This window comes from Sparus aurata, chromosome 6 (genome assembly GCF_900880675.1).
Source record: "Sparus aurata chromosome 6, fSpaAur1.1, whole genome shotgun sequence".
Classification (NCBI taxonomy): Eukaryota; Metazoa; Chordata; class Actinopteri; order Spariformes; family Sparidae; genus Sparus; species Sparus aurata.
This window is the reverse complement of record NC_044192.1, coordinates 10,420,699-10,441,892: the sequence shown is the minus strand read 5'-3', so window position 1 is coordinate 10,441,892 and position 21,194 is coordinate 10,420,699. Positions and strand designations below refer to the sequence as shown.

General features: G+C 44.3%; 1 protein-coding gene and 1 long non-coding RNA gene across 3 annotated transcripts; both read right to left on the bottom strand.

Moving 5' to 3' along the window:
• Positions 1-3,904: 3,904 nt before the first annotated feature.
• On the bottom strand, positions 3,905-10,347 carry LOC115582756 (uncharacterized). 2 transcript variants are annotated; one of them, XR_003984248.1, is made up of 3 exons: positions 10,124-10,347; positions 7,890-8,041; positions 3,905-5,870 (listed from the first exon to the last, which is right to left on the bottom strand). It is a non-coding gene; the product is annotated as an uncharacterized LOC115582756 (long non-coding RNA). The 2 variants fall into 2 exon arrangements; XR_003984249.1 differs by having other exon boundaries at positions 3,905-4,768.
• A 7,146-nt stretch (positions 10,348-17,493) lies between these two features.
• On the bottom strand, positions 17,494-18,539 carry LOC115582875 (putative C-type lectin domain family 20 member A). The gene has a single exon (XM_030419100.1). The coding sequence runs from the start codon at positions 18,537-18,539 to the stop codon at positions 17,805-17,807; it is 735 nt and encodes a 244-aa protein (XP_030274960.1). The 3' UTR covers positions 17,494-17,804.
• Positions 18,540-21,194: the final 2,655 nt, after the last annotated feature.

The following is a 21,194-nucleotide window of genomic DNA, read 5'->3' as shown; positions in this document are numbered from 1 at the left end:
AGGCTGGAAGGGAGCTGGAAGCTTCTCATCATGACAGAAATGAACAGTGATTCAGCGCCGAGGGAAACACAAGCATACGGCATCAAATCTAACGCTTGATGCTTCCCTAATAGATGCATCTCCATCTTGTCTGCTGATCAAGTGCGTTGCTAAAAAACGCAGGAAGCTATCCACAAATCACAAATCACCCTCCTGTAATAAGAGAAATTCCTTCAATGTGCTTATGTGTCAATACATCCAACATAGAGATTGACGGTGCATATTAAAATGTATTTAAAAAGTGTCACGGGGTTGGATAAATCGGAAGTCATTACGAGGATGACTATCAACTGTTCTCTTTCAGGAAGTTTTCAATCAAACGCAGTACATCACAGCTGGACTTTTTAGCCGTCTCCCATGACACCAACTGCTCGAGATCGTGATCCCATTATCAGTCTTGATAGTGTGTCAGAGCACAAAGAGGAGGAAATTCTTCCGACCGGCCCCGCATGAGACCCTCCGGTTCAGCCCGTTCCAGCCACGAGCTCGAGCGTTCGCCACAGGGGAGGGAAATCTCAGAGGAAGTGATGCAGTTTTACACGCGAGCTTCAACAATAAAATGAATCACACCACACACGCACACACACAGGCTAACTCGTGTTTATGTGGCATCGCGGAGTAAACCTGGAAACCCGACCGGAGCCCCCTTCTGTGGCATACTGTTCGTGATTCACGTGATTTTTTTTTTTTTATAAACCCTTGACATGGTTACATGTAATGTGGTCGGTGTGGTGAGAGCGGTTATGACACAACAGACTTTGCTGTGGGGGAGAAAAAACGGTAAACTATAAGACTTGAAGCTCGTCTTTAGAGATGTTCTCATAAGTGGGGCGGATGGAGATCTCTCAGCTTAAGACAAACAAGACATAAACGGTTCCCACCAAAGGCCTCAGCGTTAGACCAGATCCAGATGTTCAGCGGAGTGCCCCACCATCAGCGTGGCAGTGGTCTCAAAGTAAATGTTTACATCCTTTTTTAATAGAGCGGCTCTTAGCGTGAGCACCTTCAAACATATGGATGATTATATTTAATCGTGCGACCTTCTTCAGTTAAAGAACACATGAACTTAAGGCCAAGAACATCATTTAAAAGAACTATACATGATGAAAGCCTCTATGTCAAACAACTTATACTGACAGTTATGATGTAAACATGTTGCTGACAGTGACAGCATTAATAATCCTTCTGATTCTTGTTTTGAAGGACCAAACCACGAGGGTCTGTTTTAAGTTAGCCTTTCTGCTGAGCAGCCCCTTCAGCTACAGTTTGAGTACTAATTGCAGAATAATGGCATATGCAGCATTAAGGAGCTAGTGGAGCCTGGTCTTATCCCTCCCACCGCATCATATACCTCCTGGCATCCATGGCATTTTTGCCTAAACCTAACCAAGCTGACATTTGTAAGGCTTTGCACTTCACACACAGATGCTAACAGGTTGTGACTGTAGTGGTTTTCTGTCCGAGTGGGGCTGGGGTCTGAAGCTTTCAGAAACAAACCATCAAGTATTCGCGCTCACTTCGCACAGCCAGATGTGCAGAGGAAGGAAGGGGGATTTGAACTTCTCCTCAAGCCCTCTTATTTTCCGTTCTTTACCTAACTATTTATGTCCATCTTTGTGTGCCACATTATGAACACCTTCCTCTCCACGACAGCCCGCTTTTCGCCCCTCGCGTTTGAGCACTGCCGTTTGGATCAACTACTGTACTCTTCTGGTTCCTGATGTGGTTGGATGACCTGTCACACAAACCAGGACCGAAACATAACCACAGTTTGACAGAAGCACAGAACCAACTTCAGCTGAGAGCACCGAGTAGACAAAAGGTGTGTATTAGCGCTTATTAAATCAACTTTTATTTGTAAGACGGTAAGAATCATATTTCTTCTCCCGAAAGTCCCGTAGTCTTGCTCCAGAGGATTTTCCTATATTTAGCCCAACTCGTGTTTCTAATATTCAGGCCTGCTGTGACCAATCCATAATTGTAATTGCCGGTCCTCCTCCCACATCTGCTGAGGTTAAAGGAAAACTCTCAATGTAACTTCATTGAGCCAAAGATACCAGTCATACGTGACCACATCACGGCGAGGCAGGCACGGCAAGCCTAAGCAGGGCAGGGTGGATCAAAATCTGACGATACAGCTGTTGATGTCATGGCTAATGGAGGCACTCCTTGTGACTCATTTTCTCTCTAAAGTGCAAGTGTGTTGGTTGACGAATGGATGTGTTCTTGCTGATGTTGATATAGCAACACACACTGCTATGAATAAATCCTTATACACATTTGCCAGGGTGGCTTCCTGCAGACATCAGAGATAAAAAATAAGGTCACGCCGGGGGTGGAGAGAGATGTCTGCCCTCTTTTTCAAGGCTAATATTTCAGCATGTTGTGCCTTTTAAACTTAGCTTTGACTGTGCTCCATAACACTATTCCCTCTGTTGGAGAAGGTCAGCAGGTAGAGGGTAGACATTAGAGAGTTCTGGTGGGCGACACGGCCTGTCTAGTACGAGGAAATGTCAGACAAGCATCAGAGACACTTGAGGAGGCTTCTCAAGGTTCTGGAGGTTCAACAATGTCAAACGTTGCTTGGCTGCGAATCTGTGAATGAATCCGCTCAACAGTAGAGCGGCAAAATGCTCCAAATATCAACTGAAATAGGACTATATTACGTATCTGTTCACGTTCAAATACATATCGTGACGCTGGGAAAGGTCTTACTGTTTTTCATCCTACCCCTCATTGATATAAATGGGACAGACAGACGTGTTGGAATAAGGCAGCGCAGATCAATTGCACCAATAACTCACAAAACGATCATATGGTTGGATGAACACCTCTCTAAAGCAGTTTCAATATAAATCTGAACATGGCGAAACCAGAATTGATCACAGGACGGTTGGATTGGACGGCTGGGAGCACCTCGTAAACCGACAACTGAGTGTAAAAGCTCTTTTTGTTAACCTGCTGTTAACCTCGACAGTGCGGGTCAATCATTCATAAATTCTTAATTACGATTTTTCCGCTGGTTTATTCAAAAAGACAGCTGCGTTAATGTGCATGTCGGCCATGACGAACGTGGAGGGTAACCGGGTCGACAGTTAAAAGCTTGGTTTTTTTTTATATCGGGCTATTTATAATGGCCCTCTTCCCTCAACCAGTCTCCATGTAATGGTTCATGAAAGCATCAGGCAGGTATGGATCAAAAGATTACATGCTATGATTAAATTGAACTTAAAGGACAAAAGATATAAAGACATGCCTTTGTGATGTGGGTTAGAGTGCGACAGGTTGTAATTACCTCCTATACCTACCTTTATTTTCACCCATGTCCATTAGTTGGTTGGCTGGTTGGTTCGTCAGCAGGATCACACAGAAACTACTAATCGGATTTCCGTGAAACTTGGATGGATGATGGATCTCAGCCTAGAATTAAAACTCCATTGCTTGCTGTTGCAGATCTGGATAAAGGGACAGACCCAGGATTGTTTTTCTCACTTGCTTTAAACACGAGACAGGGCGTCGACATTCTTTTGTCAATTTCTCAGGTATGCTGCTTGGATCTCGATGAAAAGAAAAGTGCGCATTTAAGTGGCTGTTGTCTACAAGTGAAATGTGGTTAAGCAGTTAAGGACGGTGTAAAATTAGGTGATACAGAGCGAGTTTGATTTTGGGGTTAGGCTTGATTGAATTAACTGACTTTCGGGCCCGGTGTGGGCGCTGTTCTGGTCAGAAATGGTTCAGTGACAACCTGCAGTGGTGAAGACAAACATACTGAATTTAAATATCAATTTTATCAAATAAAAAGTGTTTTTTTTTTTTTAACATTTCTATAAAACATTTAAATAAAACTCAGGGGCGAGAAAGGAAACTGCTTTAACTGAGAGCATTTAATAAATGAAATGTGATACAACTGAAACCAGTTTTGCTTTATTGATGTAAATCAAGTATGGACAACATGCGCGAGGTAAGAATTTGTGTTTGAATACAAGGAAGAAAATCACACAATTGTGTCTGCTACACAACCTCTGACCCACTGAAGCATCAAACCAGACAATCTCTTTCCTTGAAGAGAGAACAGGACGAGATAACTGTGGCCGGGGCGACAGGGGCTGATTGTCGGAGCAGAGACTGTAATCTTAAAACATGCAGACAGTCAAACAGAAGGGAATTGTTTGGTTGTTCTTGAACCTGATCAGGGTCATCAGTTAAATCGTCACTGCCTCTGTGCTTCTGAAAAAGAACTTGTCTGTGGTCTCGGATGAGAGCGTGGACGGCAGGTCAATGCTGCCATCTTCTGGTGCTTTTAAGGAACGTCACGATGCCACTGTTGAGGTAAAAAGCTGTATTGTTGACAGTCCCTCCACATTGTAACCGATTTCAAATGGTGCTAGACACGATGGAAACTCTGAACACCAGAGGAAAACGGTCAGCCTTGGTGAGAGGGGGATCAGGGACGCTGGACTTATCTTTCTTTTCTTCTGATCACTGGAGTCTCACTGGACACGTCACTGTCATCTTTTCACACATTCGTGACTGAACGTTGGGGCTTGGAATGCGCAAATGATCCCGACCCGTCAAGTGAGTGAGGTCGTCGTTCCTGCAGTCCGTTCCCGCTCAAGAACACCGATTTCAAATGGTGCTAGATGGGATTTAATACTCTAAGACACCATCTGAAACCAGTTCCCTGGGGAGGATGCCTTTAAAAAAACACTTTCTGGAGCCGCGTCGCCCTCTGCAATTAGAAAAAAAAAAAAGAACATTACTGTCTAAATCAAATCAACATTCTGCCAACTAAATGATTTTAATACTATCAGTGAATGTGGCTTATCTTATCAGTGGGAACAGTCGCTTTGTGCAAAGGAACATAATGAGATTTATACTCATTTATTTTGCTATTAGACAGATGTCATTTTCCAGAATCTCGCCAAAGTGCTTAATAGACTCACTGCTTTGCTTTGTAATGATGGATCTATCATCTGCACGGACCATGTTTCACGAGGACAAAAAGATTAAAAAAATGATATGAGACAAGATACTGTAGTAGCATGGACACAAACCGTGCTAAACGGTCAATTAACAAATGTAGTTTTTGTTCCGGCTTCGTTTCACCGAGAAAAACAAATACCAACATGTGTTTCCCTCGTGGGCATCTGATCACCAGACACGAACTTCAAACCTTGCTTTTGCCCGTGTAAACCTCCGCAGTTTGTGTAAAACTCTGCCTTCGGGTTAAGGTGTGGTGTTGAAATTGCATAAAAGAATGTGTGATAACCATCGTCTCAACCTTTGGTTATTTAACTAAGAAACAGAAAACCCACTGTTCTGTTATGCACAAATTTTTACCGACGGCATAAAACTGATGTTTTTTGTCGACATAAAACTGATGTTTTTTGTCGTCAGGTAAAGGTCGCGTTTGACAAGTTTGAGATACTTTCCAAAGGCCGGTGTTTAATCTGCCACTATTATTCCTCTGAGCCGAGAGTCAGAGCTATTTTCGAAAGGACGGCGACGGACAGAAAAGGAACTGAAACTGAGGAAGACGCAGACTCTTCACTGACCAATGAGAAGAACCACTGAGTCACGGCCCGCTCCTTGAAGAATGACACAGCATCTCGGCTCTTTGCATCAGATGATCGAGATCTCGGTGTGAGAAAAGGGCACGTCAGCAGACTGGCACCAGAGACGAACCCCACCAAACACTGTCTATGAATCATACGCAGGGAAAAACAGCTCCCCGCGGCTCCCTGTAGACTTCTTTGTAACGCACAATAGGATACTGTGTCCTCTCCTGGGTATGCCTCAGGCATCCAGCCCCGCTCCGTGTCCAAGTCGTGCTAGACGAAAAAAAAACAGATCCTGAAATAGGTAAGGATTCATTAGTATGAACCCCTGTTGCCCATCCCTGTGAGGCATGCGGCACAGTATGCCCACAGAAAGCTCATTTGAGACTTTTTCTCTGTCACTATGACTGTTCGGATTTTTCTTTTTGAAGCTGCAGCACAAAACAGAGACAATTAATGTGGAAAACTCGCCGGATTCTATTTGTGGGTCAGGCACTAAAGGAAAAAAAGGGCATCATCTGCCTCGTCAGTGTCTCAGACGCTGCTGTCCTGTCGATGGGAAAAGGTGACGTAGCAACTAATCCGAAACCTTCACGTGTCGTTCGGGGACAATTTCCCTGTCTGTCGCTCCCTAATCCTCTTCACCGCTAGTTTAGTTTCTTGGCATGTAAAACAAACAGCACTTGTGCTATTTTCGGCGTCGATAGTCAAATTTATGGGCATGTGTGATGACCATTGTTGTTGTGTTCACAGACGTGTGCTCTGACCTTAACTGAAGATTAAAATAGCCCCGGTTTTCAACAAGCACTCCCAGTATTTACATAAATACAGAGTCAGACGGTGCAGCGCACGAAGGCCGCAACACTGTTTTCATCCGTCTTCTCCTTGTTTTCAATACCCCGACTCCTCCCATGAAACGCTGCTATTTGTGAACCCTGCGTCTACCTCTCTCTCTCTCTCTGTCTCTCTCTCTCTCCGGCTCGTCTTGTTCTCTTTTACTACGCCGACTATTGTGTGCGCAGAGGCTGCTTTCTGCATCAAAGCATTTTTTTCCTGCCAAGTCACCTGACCGTTTACTGCCTGTTAAAGGCGCATCGGTCCATTTTGAAAAACGAAAATTGGTTTCATTCGCCGCGACTAAAAAAAAACAAACCGGGATGCGCCGTCCATCTTAAAGCAGCAGATCACGGCTACAGACGCTCCACAAAACAAAACAAAAAAAAACTACAATAGAAGTCATAGCTGCAAGTTATTCATCAAGATATTCCTTATTCATGAGGTTCGAGACGTCCATGTTGATTACAGAATGAGGTAAGCACGTCGCGCTGTGTGCCAGGCAGCGCCGACTGTTAGAGGCCAAATTATGTCACAGGAAGTGCCACTGGGCTGTGGCATATTAGAGTAGGTGACGTAAAACCAGCTGCCTGTATGTGTGTCACAGTGTGTGTGCTTCACAGTGAAGGTGGGAGGGGGGGTGGGGGGGGGGGGGGGTGGGGGGGGGTGGAGGGGGTGGATGGGGTGGGGTTGCGTGTATATGCGCACGTGCAAATAGGGTAGGTGGTTAATCCTCTTACAGATTAGAGGTCCTAATTTATCAGGAGTGAGAGGGGCGAGCTCATCTAGGTAATGTGTTTATTAAAACGACCTCTCGGCATTTTGCACAATTGGGGGGGAAAACTACCAGGTATCGACTCAAAATCCTCAGAATATTTTTATAAATGCTGTTTTTCTTCATATATGTGTGTGTGCGGGGGATAACTGGAGATAAAAGCGTGCATACAGAGATTTAAGGGGCTGGTTAGATTTCCAGGAAGACAGACGAAGCCCTGGCCGGTGCTCCCCATTGATTATCTGTCATTTTGGACCAAAAAAAAAAAAAAAAAAACTCACTGAAGCAACAACGAACCGTCTCGCTCCTCCAAACCTCCTGCCGTACATCTTAAAGAAACACTGGCAGAGGTTAGCACACGCCTCTCCACAGAGGAATATCGAGAGCTTTATCACCGTCAGTGAGGAGAGGTGCCTTCGTGCTCACAGTAGGTCTCTTCGTGGCCCCTCTTACTTACAGCATGTCAGGTGCCTGGCTGCTCATGATACCTGCGAATGAATGCTGCCTCACACTTGCCTATTAATACTTCATCATCATCATCATCATCATCATCGTCATCCGGCGAGGCCAGCACAGTGCTCCGGGTTTAATTTTAGCACTGTCATCTCTTGGCTCTGTGCCACCTCCTATTCTTTAATCTGTGTGTAGGAGGGATCCGTATTGAAAGGCGGCACGTCGCTCACCTCTTTCCCCTGACGTTTGATGTGGGCCACAGGTGATGCTGGCCCTCCTGCTGGAAACACATCCGCCAGCGGGGCTCGCACCGCCTCTCCTCGGTCGCTGTGTCTCACTCTGGCCCCCCCGGCGGCATCTGCTGAACTGCATCTGGCTCCAGCTGGAAAAGCAGGGATGCAAACATTTATTGTGAAATTTCTAGGAACTCTGAATGAAGGTGGGTTGACCACATCACATTTAGCCCCTCTCGTCTGTTTGTTTGACTCGAGAGGCAGCGCCCCTCCCTGAAAGAACAGCAAAATAACTATTGAGGTCACGTTTCCTTGTCTGCGAAAGTGGGTCACTCGTTTTACTGGTCATGCCTCAGACGACTTGGTAAACAGCATGACTGAGGAGGACGTGTTACTCACAGCCAGTGGAATAGAAACACACTCTGATGAGGAAACATTTTGCTCGTCATATTTTAGGAGTAATGCAAATAAGCCGGAGTGTTCCGCTGCGAGGCCGTACCCGACACTGACAAGTGATCTGCTTGCACTTCGTCCCGTGACCTTTACCTGTTTGTTTTCAAAACTACCATTGTGACATTCCCTCGGGAGTCAAGTTTCTTTTCAGTACACATAATTAAACTTCTGAGGCTCCCCTTCCCTCCCCTCCCTTTCTCTAACTCTCCCTCTCCCTCCTCTCTCTCTCTCTCTTCTGCGTCTCCTCGCCAATGGTTTAGCAACACATGAGGCTGACTGCTGATTCACCCATTGACTGAACAAATCCACTTGGCAGGGAGGGAGTTCGCTCCTCCTGTGTGGCTCGTTTTCACCCCGATGGCTCCGAGAAGGCGAGAAGGGCCCGCTGGCAGGTAGGCAGCAGGAGGCGCCACACCCTCCCCTCCGCCACCGAGGGTCATTAGGAAGGCACGGGAGGCCGCGGAGCGTGTCAACAACGACCGTGTGTGTGTCATCGCATCAGGCGTGTCGGCATCCCCATTGTGGCCTGACAGGTGTGCATTACAGGGTCTAGTAAAGGGGGGACAAATCTGTTAAAGGGGAAAAACAAGAAAGCTACAGCTCGGTTAGAGGCAGGCCGGGGGTTATTTAAGTTACGTCACCACGTCACATTTATCCGTGTCATCAGGACAAAATGAGGCAAAACAGTCCCCTGAATACAGTGAGTGGCCAAAGGGGGGGTGGGGGGGAAGATGAGGAATACCTGTATGTCAACATCCCTTTACAGCAGATGATTCAGCCCCAAGGGCTTGTGTTACTCAATGGCACCCCCTATGTTTGGGAAGTAGAGCTTGTTTTCATCATATCAACTGCGCACTAAAAAGCCAGATTACTAACAGGGACCTCCTAGGAACTCTGTGACGCAGCAAATGTTGTTTGACACCTGAGAGATTAAAAAAACCCAGAACAATCTGTGTCGCATCTGTGTCGTCAACTTGACTCCAAACTTTGTTGTTTCCTCTCCGATCACGCAGACAATAGAAGAAGCCCCTCCGCGCGTCGGTGTTTAACCATGTTTGGAAAGTATGTTCATCCTGCTTTACACACACCACCCCCCCCCCCCCTCCAAAAAAAGTGTGCGTTTTTTCTAACAACGCCATAAAAAGAGGCCACGAGGTGTTAAATGGTCGTGCCAAAATGAACTGCGTAATATCGTCCTCTCCCACACCAGGATTACGCACTATCCATCTCTTGCGCAGCATCCTATTCCGAGCTCTTCCTTCACACGCCATCCCCGCCGACTCCACGCTTTGTTTACATCTTCGTTTTGTTTTGTTTTTAACATGAAAATTTCCGGCACAAGTTCGCATCCAGACGGGGAAACAACTACGGCCGTCACGCCGTCGCTGCGTGTTTCACCATCGCAGCGGAAATTCCCACTGGATTTCATGTGGCTTCTCGGTCCTTCTCGCTGACGCAGTTTGATTTACCTGTTGTCATGTCGATGATGAAACACTCATGATTTGAAAAAAGAAAAGAAAAAAGTGTTAACAACCTTTTAAATCAACAAGCCCCCGCTGCCTGCCCGCCTGCCTGCGTACAAACACTGGACTTTTTTTTTTATAATTCCATTTCTTCTCATCAGTCTCTCAGCACACTTTTACAGCTGCGCTCCTGGTCTTTGATTGTTACCTTCTCACCCTGCACCGGAGCGGGTTATGAATCACATAGTGGTATTCTCCACGCAACATACGCAGCATTATGTCGCTCTCGCCCTTATAATAACATAAATAACTTACGTGTTTATCCCAAGCCTTGTTTCCCTTCCGTGCCGAATGGGTCTCGTCCGTTTCCCCAGCCGGCGTCCCCCTCAGACCCGGTCCCCCCTCTCGGTGAATGGATAGTCCACCACAGGTTCCCGTTTGAGCCTCATTGTCGCTATTTTCAATCTGGGAGCGCACGTTTATCAGTGTATCCCCCTAACGATTTTCCATAGCGCAACACGGTGGCCCCGCCCCTGACACTCCCCCGGTCGCTGGTTGGCTGAGCGGCTGGAGAGTCTTTTCTCATCGCCACAATCACATGTGGCTGACGCATGTTTACAAACATCGGTGAAATCACATGGTAATGGGCGCCGTTTTTACCGTAAACTACCTCATTTTGACGCAGCTACCAGATGTCGTGCCGAGGGCCCATTATTCATCTTTTTTGTTTTTTTTTCAATGACAGAATGAAAAAAATAATAATTAATAGATATTTTTTCTTCACTAGAGCACACAGGCGGTGCGCACCACAGCCTGTTTACAGTTACAGCCTACAGGGTGCGTAAGAGATGTTACATAAGATGTATAGGATACGGATGTAGGTCACGGGGGATTATAAGAAAGAATACATATATATATATTAAGTAGTTTATTTTCCAGAATATTTTTGTTTTTGTGTGATATACAGGATGAACATCCCTTCTGATTGTTACACAAGTAACTGTGTCATTTAAAATGGGTCACAGGCCAACAAGCTCACCATCCTTTATGTTGTTGTTGTTGTAGTTAATACTTACATCTGACTTCCTGCTAAAGCCTCTGTTAAATGTTAGGTGTCATAATATCCACATGACAGACAGATGTACTGTCCTTTTTGTCAAAGGTCCGTGGATCTTCATGTTATGGGTCCCATGTCGAAATGTTTTGTAATCCACAGATCTGGCAGCAATTTCAGAGGTGACAAGACAAAAAAAAAAAAAAAAATCGTCCGACTTGCGATGTCAATGTTGCTCCAGCAGATGGCAGTGTAACACCCCGAAAATGGTACACAGAGAGCGGCTGCATGCTTTTTAAATGTCCCTTGGTGTCACCGTATTATAATGTGCCGGAAGTGACACTTTAGGTCCTCAGCATGAATTCTATGTGGGTTATAACATAGTGTTACAAATAATATTCAGATTCAGACTTAACATTATTAATATCAACAGGGGCAATTTGTTTGGACAGCTTGGCTTACACACACACACAAACACACACACACACACACACACACACACACACACACAAAGATAGAAGAGTAATAGATAAACACAATAAAATATGAGTTAATTTAGATAAGGGAAGCTAATAAATAGAAAATATTACTAAAAGTTTGATCATCATTAATAAATTAAGAACAAACATAAAAACAAAAAAAACAAAACAAAAAACAAACATATATAGTGAATTTAAAGCGACCCCCGGCGGAATAAAAGATTTCGAGTGGCGGTTAGTTTACAAGCAGGGAAAAGGTTACAGAGAGAAAATCTACTGTTAAGCAGAAGTTAAACTACTTGGCACTTTCTGGAGGATTTGTTGATTGTAAAAAATGAAAAAGTCCCTCTGTGTCAGTCCTGTGATTCTCAGATGCTCTCTAATAGAGCTATAAACCTACTGAAATTAGATTATATCTTGTATTTTGGACAAAGCCAGGACAAAGGTCAGCTGCTATGAAAGTGGCACTCATTTACTGACTCAAGAGAGTAAAGAAAAGTCAAGAAAAGCCATAGATATGTTAATTTTAGGCCACTTTAACTTAGTTGTACCTCAATGTTAGTCTTGTCTGTGTTTACGGTAATGACGTGACTCACTGCTCCACTTTACTGTCACTTACGGTAACTGGCACGCTACGTCGCGTCACCCACGTTTTGGCGGGATGTCGCCCCCTGAGTCAGACCGCTGTTAAAAAAAAAAAAAAAAAAAAAAAAAATCACAGATAATGACGTCACATTTAACGGGCACGTGTGCCACCACGAGCTCCCCACAGCCTGTCAAGCGAGTACACGTCATGTTTGAGCCGGTGTGTGGTGAAATGTGGGGCCCAGGGTGATTTAAATGTCAACAGTGAGAGTAGTTTCGGTTAAATATCAAGCAGACTGGTGAGAAGACATCATGAGGTCGGTCAACACAGCTGTTCAGGGAGGTGTCGGTGTCTGTGGTTGTTCGTAGCAGCTGAAATGACGAAGCGCTCCCAGCAGGTGGAGGTGCAGCGTTGGTTATTGGTTGTGCCTTGCTGGTTAAAAAGTGTCTCCATCCAAATTAAGTGTCTGCTGGTTGTTTTTGTACAGCAGTGGAAAGTATGAAAAAAAGTTCAGATTAACTCATAAATGTTGGCAACTAATGAAAACCAAGGGCAAAAAGTAAGTACCCATAGGCTGCTGTATTGTTATGATGTGAAGTGTTTCTGTACGGAAGCCCTGAAGGCAAATAAGGGGGGGAAAAAACGTAAAATATTTTTCAAGTTTCATCTAAAATGTTTTCTCCTGTGTTTCTGACTCAAGAACAGGAGTAAAAGCAACGTCTTTCCAAGATCTTCCTTCCTCAGTTCTTTCTCAATTGGCCTCAGGGCTTCCGTAGTCTTCTAACTGACTGACTTCCTAGATATGATGGGGAAAAAACATGTTCTTTCAGATCCTATGTATTTAAAGAGTTTTTTACCTCACAAAATGTAATGTTATGGACAGATCAGAGATCCCCCAAAGTCCTGATGTGAACAGAGATTTGTCAAAATCTAGGTCACAGGTAATTAGAAGATCTTGGGTGCACCTGTGATGTTTCTCCCTCATGGCTGCAGTTCCCCTGCTCAGTGACTCCCACTTCACCTTTTGGTTTTTGGGTCCGGAGTTTTTTTTGTTTGTCTATCACTTTGATAGAATCTGTGGGTGGCTGTGGGTTTAATTCCTACCGCCACCTTTTAGACACCAAGTGGACCAGTTTGCTTCAACCCTTTTTGTGATGTGTGCAGTGCTTTGTTAGTTTCCCAACCTGTGACCCTTGTCCTTAAGGTTTTGTTTTCTGGGGAAACATAACAATAATATATATTTATTTATTAGACCTTACGGTGGGCTGACATTGTCCCCCTGGCCACACTTTGGTCACCCATGTATTTTACAGAATGATAAATTGAAGCAAAAAAGTAAATTATTGCGATTGTCAATGCTGATAGATTAGGCTGCTTGGCTTTTTTTGAATGAAAGATGTTTCGTAACATTTCCATGTCTTGTTAAGTTTGAGGCAGTACCTCAGGTGGTAGAGTTTGTCATTAGTCATAGGGCTGCTTGTATTATTGTTGGCTCCCAAGCAGGCACTAAACCCCAAAAAGTAAAATGAATGGAATAGGAAGGAGGCATAGTGAAACATGGAGACTGTACGTACGCTGTAGCCCCTGATTGTGTAACAGAAGGCAGATCTGCTGTCGGTGTAAACACACAGGTTGAGATGTCTGTGGTTGTTTTGAATAATCCTCAGCGATGGAACGATACCGCCGATGTTCAGAGCGACGGCCGAGCTGCTATCAGCAAACACCGCTCTGACCTGTGCTCTGACCTGTGCACCGACTCGGCTCTGCAGTAGTTGTAAGATGGTGGTGGCCTCTAGTTCAGCGGGCTTGGTCAGTGGACCGTTGCAGCACGCGTGTACAGGCTGCCAGACTGTAACAACAAGGGTAGAAAAGAGGTCACATCTGCTAGAATGACGGCAGTGGTTAATTTGCTGTGGCCACGTCAGTTTCACTCACACACACACAGTTAGGCTTTTCACACACACGCGTAATCCCTCTCCAGAGTATCCGCACCAAGAATGACAGGTGACCTTGTGACCGTGTGGTGTGACTGAATCCTCTCGGCCGTTAAGGTGTCCAGAGGTCAGCGAGGCCTTGTTGTCCCAAAACACTCGGGACCATTACTGCCTGTAATAGCAGCAACAACACCAACCACCACGGCAGCCATTCTTTGTTGTCGCCTTGTCGATAATGTACCAATTTTAACAGCATTTTAACAAAAAGGAGATCCAAATATTACGTGATTGTCCGACTGTTCGTGTATAATGATTAGGAGTCATATCAGTAAATCAGTGAACACGTGAGTAGATCATCAGTGTTGGTAATCTAGATATTCCCTTTTTACTCATTACATCGTAAAGTTAGCTTTCATTAATGTTATGTTATTTACACCAAGGATGAGTAAATTGCTTCAAATTAAATATTTTTATTTAATATTGAATAATTCACCAGTAACAGGCATAAGACAGGGCAACACATGAATCCAAATCATGACACAATTTCAATTCTTAAAGATGCAATGGGCAGAGATTAGACCAGCCCCTGTCCGTGGACCACCGCTGGGCCTTATTTAAGGAAAGATATGTCTGGTAGAGAAGGATGAGAGACAAATATATATATTTTCAAACCAAGTGGGATTTTGCTGAGAATCACACACACGTTTGTAAAAGAAGGACTACACACCCAACAGTCGCGTTGTTGACTTCCGCTTGTTTGATGCTCACCAAAAACCCATCACCGCAACTTTTGTAGATCCGGTCTTGTACATTAGCCTCTGTATAACCAAAGCTGTGAATATGGCTGGACTTGTTCTGATTTTCACCTTTTTTTTTTTCAATATTATTACCCAAACCTAAATGGTATTTTCTCTACTATCTTTATGACACACTGTTTGAAAATTTGGGCTTAATGTAAGTACACAACTCAACAAACGTCACAAAGTGTTACATATTCTTGAAAATAAAATATACATCTTACACATTGCACCTTTTTTGAATGTGTTTGTAAGGATGTACATCATTAACAGCTTAAGCAGGGATCAATATAGATACAGTTTTCCAATAGCTTAGGAGACGATTATTTATCTTTTCCTCACCTTTGCAATAAACTACCTGATCTACTTTTCTGATAAAAATCTAGCACACCATCATAACACAAGAATATTCTCTATTATCTTGGAAAGAAAGCTCACGTACGTTGATATAATCTGTCACGCACCACACGGACGTGTATCATGCAAGTCAAGACGCACTCGAGTGCTTTAGTAGCAGACAAAGTTGAGTGTGTCTGCACAGTCCCAGCTGACCCAGTGCTGTCCCTTCAGTGAGAGGGCCCCACAGCGGTGACCCCTGTTGGAGCACTGTGGCGTCTTCCCTTGGCTCCAGGCTTGGTAGCTCATCTCATCCCCGTTCATCCACAGCCACTTATCAGCCAGGAAGCGCAGGCCGGTCCACACATAGTCTGTCTTGGCTTCCCTGCTAGTCTGCAGGGTTTTAACCACAGCTGACTCCTTGATCAGACCGGCCAGGTCAGTATGCTGGCGGCGACAATGCTGCAGCGCCTCCTCCCATGTCTTTTTTTCCTGCACCAGAATCAGGCTGCTTTTAAAACAGTAGAATTTCTTTTTAATGTCACAGTGTTTTTTGTGAAAGCCATGTTCTGAACGCACCACACACCGGCCTCCGACATCTGTGTGCAAGACTGACCAGGGGAAGAACGATGCCTTACTCCCTCCTGACCACCTCCACGTTTCACTGGCATCTTTGTAGAGACCGATCCAGCCATGTGTACCGTCGTTGGAGTCAAGATTATTGATTTGGTCCGCTTCCTCCTGGTTGCTGATTGATGACAGATCAGTGTAGTGGTCTCTGCAGTGCTTTTGAGCGTCTGACCATGTCTTATCATGCTCGACAAAATGATCGGTTCCATAGTCGGCACAGAGAGCGGCCTCAAAGAGACCTGTGAGAATCAGAAAGTTGAGAGCACTTCTCTTCATATTGTGTTGCTGTAGATGTTCCCCTCTGTGGAATTATCTCATCTTATCCTGTCATGGGCCTTATACACTTGAAGGGGCAGCAAGCACCCAATCACAGCGCATCCTTGGCTCTTAGGAAAATACAAAGGATTAACAAAGATATGCATACACAAATTGAGGACATTCAAATGCCTACAAGTAAGACTAAAAGGAATGTATTAGATCAGCAGTGTCTCAGACAGCTGAAGTAACATTTAAGCATGTAGCTCTTTTAGCTTGACAGATATTTGAATTTATGTGTGTCTTGTAGGGAGACGTCGCTCCGGTGACTTCTCTGAAGCACATAATGCTAATATTTTGGGATTTGCACATTCAAACTACAGGCCTTCCCTCTGCAGGCTATGTTCTGTTACGCCTGAAAAATATTGATTTGCATGTCAGAAGACAACGATGACTGGAAACCCATTTAGAAAAACCAAACAAACAAGAGTCTGGCGTGCAACTCGTTAAACCTTTGAACCCTCTGGGATGTTCGCTCCATGTAACATGAGTAATGACAATCAAGTTCAATCGTCTGTTTTAAAACAAGCTCATTTAATTTGTTATCAGTGAAGGATTGAATGAATGATAAGAGAGCATAGCAACATTATGTAACTTTTCTTTTACCTTTTTAAAATAACAGCTCCAGACTCATGTTGATAGCACCGTGTCTTGTAACGGGGTGAATGCTGTCACCACTCTGCCCCCCCATCAGGTGTTTCTGCACTGTGTAACTTCAGTGAGAGGGCGGGATCACAGTGTTACATACATGTTTACTGCAGCATACAGGTCTTTTCAAACACAAAACACTGTTGGAACGTGATGAGTTTTGCTTGTAGCCAGCACCTACATTAGGTAATATACGACTGTGGTGTTGCAAATCACATGAAATGCAATTTTTCTACGTAATGTTGCTTTAAAAACGGCCAAAGACACACACGTTTTACTGGAGCTGGTGTGTAGGATTTTTTTTTTTTATGTATGTATTTAAGTGTTTCTGTTCATAAATCAAGTCAACACAACGCAAGTAAACCAAAGACACAACACGCAGAGATATTGTCAACAATCACAGTATATGAGTCGGGCACAGTGACTACTGACAGAGAAAGCAGGCTTATTTACACATGCGGCACATTATGAAAGCGGCCAGCTGTTTAAAAGGCAAGCAAAGAAATGTGCACCACTCGCGTAGAAAATGTTTTATATCAACAGGGAGATAAAGGCGGTCCTGGGAATGCTGAACCCGCTTTATGTTGTGTAGGAATCTCATGGCAGTGATTGTGTTCACCAGAGCAGCAACATAAAAACACTTCCCAAAGACAGTACAGAGAGTAGGAACGTTAGCATTAAGAAACAAAAAGCACACTGATGTGACCACAAAAACAGAAATGTACTTTGCAACCTATCCCAATTACATTTTGACCAAAGTCAGTAGTTGTCAAGGTTTAGTTGTCTGTCTAAAGGATTAAGGCAAATAGTTCACAGCTGACATTTCCATGTTATGAACAGGCTTGACAAAACATTTCCTGAATCACATAGGAAAAAACCCCCCAAAAAAACAATCAAGCAGTTTTAAATTTTTTTTTTTTTTTACAACAGGTTCAAAAAATGGTCTCCTGGTCTTCATTGGTTTCACTGCACCACAGTAGACATATATCAATAAAAGCTCAAGCGGGGATCAATATAGAAATAGTTTTCCAATAGTTTAAGATGATTATTTGTGCCCTATCTGAACTACTTCTCTTATAAAATGGCCAAAATCTAGCACACCACCATAACACAAGAATATTCTCTATTATCTTGGAAAGAAAGCTCATGTACGTTGATATAATCTGTCACGCACCACGCTGACGTGTATCATGCAAGTCAAGACGCACTCGAGTGCTTTAGTAGCAGACAAAGTTGAGTCTGTCTGCACAGTCCCAGCTGACCCAGTGCTGTCCCTTCAGTGAGAGGGCCCCACAGCGGTGACTCCTGTTGGAGCACTGTGGCGTCTTCCCTTGGCTCCAGGCTTGGTAGCTCATCTCATCCCCGTTCATCCACAGCCACGTATGAGCCAGGAAGCGCAGGCTGGTCCACACATAGTCTGTCTGGGCTTCCCTGCTAGTCTGCAGGGTTTTAATCACAGCTGCCTCCATTTTCAGATGGACCAGGTCAGTGTGGTTGCTGCGACAATGCCTCAGCGCCTGCTCCCACGTCTTGTTTTCCTTCACCAGAATCCGTCTGCTTTTAAAACAGTAGAAAGACTGTTGCCTGTCACAGTTTTTTTTGTGAAAGCCATCTTCTGAACGCGTCACACACCGGCCTCCTTCATCCGTGTATGAGTCTGACCATCGGAAGAACGATGCATTTCTCCCTCCTGACCACCTCCATGTTTCACTGGCATCTTTGTAGAGACCGATCCAGCCATATGTATTTCTGAAGGATTCCCGATCATTGAAGCGGTCCACTTCCGCCTGGCTGCTGATTGATGACAGATCAGTGAAGTGCTCTCTACAGTGTTTTTGAGCCTCTGACCATGTCTTTGTTTCCCGGACAATATGATTGGTTCCATAGCTGCCACAGACAGCGGCCTCCAAGAGACCTGTGAGAATCAGAAAGTTGAGAGCACTTCTCTTCATATTGTGTCGCTGTAGATGTTCCCCTCTGTGGAATTATCTCATCTTATCCTGTCATGGGTCTTATACACTTGAAGGGGCAGCAAGCACCCAATCACAGCGCATCCTTGGCTCTTATGGAAATGCACAGGATATCCAAAGACATAAATACACAAATTGAGGACATTCAAATATTTACAAATAAGACTAAAAGGGGAAGTTTGAGATCAGCAACATGTCAGACAGCTGAGAGGTTATTTGTCTATACAAACTCTGTGCAGGTGGTGGGAGAGAGCAGGATGATGAACAAGCTGTCATCGCTGCTGGTGCAGGAGTCCCACCCCCTGCAGGTCACTCTCACAGCACTGGGCAGCTCCTTCAGCAACAGACTGATGCACCCTAAGTGTGTGAAGGAGAGGTAATACAGGTCCTTCCCTCCTGCTGCTGTCAGACTGTACAACCAGCACTGCTCCATATAGACCCTCACCCTGTACTCTGCACTGTGCAATAAGTCTGTACAAACTCATTTTTAAAATCTGCATATAAAAATGTGTTGCTCATTTTTGCACTATATCATGTAAACATGTACACACGTCGATTCTATTTTTCTTTCCTATTTCCTATTTCCTATTTTGCTATTGCTCTGTTCTTGTAATATTCTGCTGTTGCGACAAACAAACTTCCCCGTCTGCGGGACATTAAAGGATTTCTGATTCTGAAATAAAAGTTTGTAATTAATCACTTTATTCTTTTAGTGTTTGCGGGTTGGGGTTGGGTGGCGCCTGGCTTGTCTTGGACACAGGCAAGGGGGGCTTCAAGGAAAAAAGGTTGGGAACCACTGATCCAGACCACGCCTGTCCTCACAACCTCAAAAGGCAAATTGAATGTTAAGACTTAATTTAACGGGTCAGGTTAGAACTAGGTTTGGGTTAGGGTCCGGATATTGATGGTTGAGGTTAGGGTAAGGGGCAAAGGAGGATACGAGACTGTGTGTGTGCCTGTGTGTTCTACAGCTCGTTGTCCTGAGTGCAGCTGTGCAGTTTACAATATGAAAAAGGACATTTTACTGGAGCTCGTGTGCAGGATCTATTTTATTTATTGAAGTGTTTCTGTTCATAAATCAAGTCAACGCTACACAAGTAAACCAAAGACACAACACGCAGAGATATTGTCAACAATCACAGTATATGAGTCGGGCACAGTTACTACTGACAGAGAAAGCAGGCTTATTTACACATGCGGCACATTTTGAAAGCAGCCAGCTGTTTAAAAGGCAAGCAAAGAAATGTGCACCACTCGCGTAGAAAATTTTTTATATCAACAGGGAGATAAAGGCAGTCTTGGGAATGCTGAACCCGCTGTACGTTGTGTAGGAATCTCATGGCAGTGATTGTGTTCACCAGAGCAGCAACATAAAAACTCTGTGTTTTTCATTGTTCTCTGCATGTCACCATTCCCAAAGACAGTACAGAGAGTAGGAACGTTAGCATTAAGAAACAAAAAGCACACTGTTGTGACCACAAAAACAGAAATGTACTTTGCAACCTATCCCAATTACATTTTGACTAAAGTCAGTAGTTGTCAAGGTTAAGTTGTCTGTCTAAAGCATCAAGGCAAATAGTTCACAGCTGACATTTCTGACATGTTATGTACAGCTCGGTCACATTATTCCATTCCTCAGTAAAACAAAAGACATGCTTGTTGCTCGCTATCTCTGAACCGTTTTGTACATTCTTAATTCTGTGTCAGCTGGTCTAACAACAACAACAACCTATTTTTTGGAAACAATCTGCAAGAAAAACATCAAACTTTGATTAATTGAAACTTGGTAGATCGCTCTCGTTTGGTTCTTTTTTGACCTTCTCACACTTAATAGGTCGAACAAGCTGAAGGCAAGAAGAAAGGCTTGACAAACATTTCCTGAATCACACAGAAAAAAAACAATCAAGCAGTGAGCGTCAGTCCTCTTTTTTTTAACAGGCACAAAAAATGGTCTCCTTACAACTGCCTGGCTTCATTGGTTTCACTGCACCACAGTAGAGACATATATTAATAACAGCTCAAACGGGGATCAATATGGATATAGTTTTCGAATAGTTTAAGACGATTAATTGTGCGCCATCGTTTCCTCACATTTGCAATAAACTATCAGAACTACTTTTCTGATAAAATGGCAATAATCTAGTACACCACCATAACACAAGAATATTCTCTATTATCTTGGAAAGAAAGCTCACCTACTCTGATAGAATCTGTCACGCACCACATGGACGTGTATCATGCAAGTCAAGATGTGCTCGAGTGCTTTAGTAGCAGACAAAGTTGAGTCTGTCTGCACAGTCCCAGCTGACCCAGTGCTGTCCCTTCAGTGAGAGGGCCCCACAGCGGTGACTCCTGTTGGAGCACTGTGGCGTCTTCCCTTGGCTCCAGGCTTGGAAACGCATCTCATCCCCGTTCATCCACAGCCACTTATCAGCCAGGAAGCGCAGGCCAGTCCACACATAGTCTGTCTGGGCTTCCCTGCTAGTCTGCAGGGTTTTAACCACAGCTGACTCCCCTTTCAGACTGACCAGGTCAATGTGCTGGCTGCGACAATGCCTCAGCGCCTGCTCCCACGTCTTTTTTTCCTTCACCAGAATCAGGCTACTTTCGAAACAGTAGAAAGGCCGTTGGATGTCA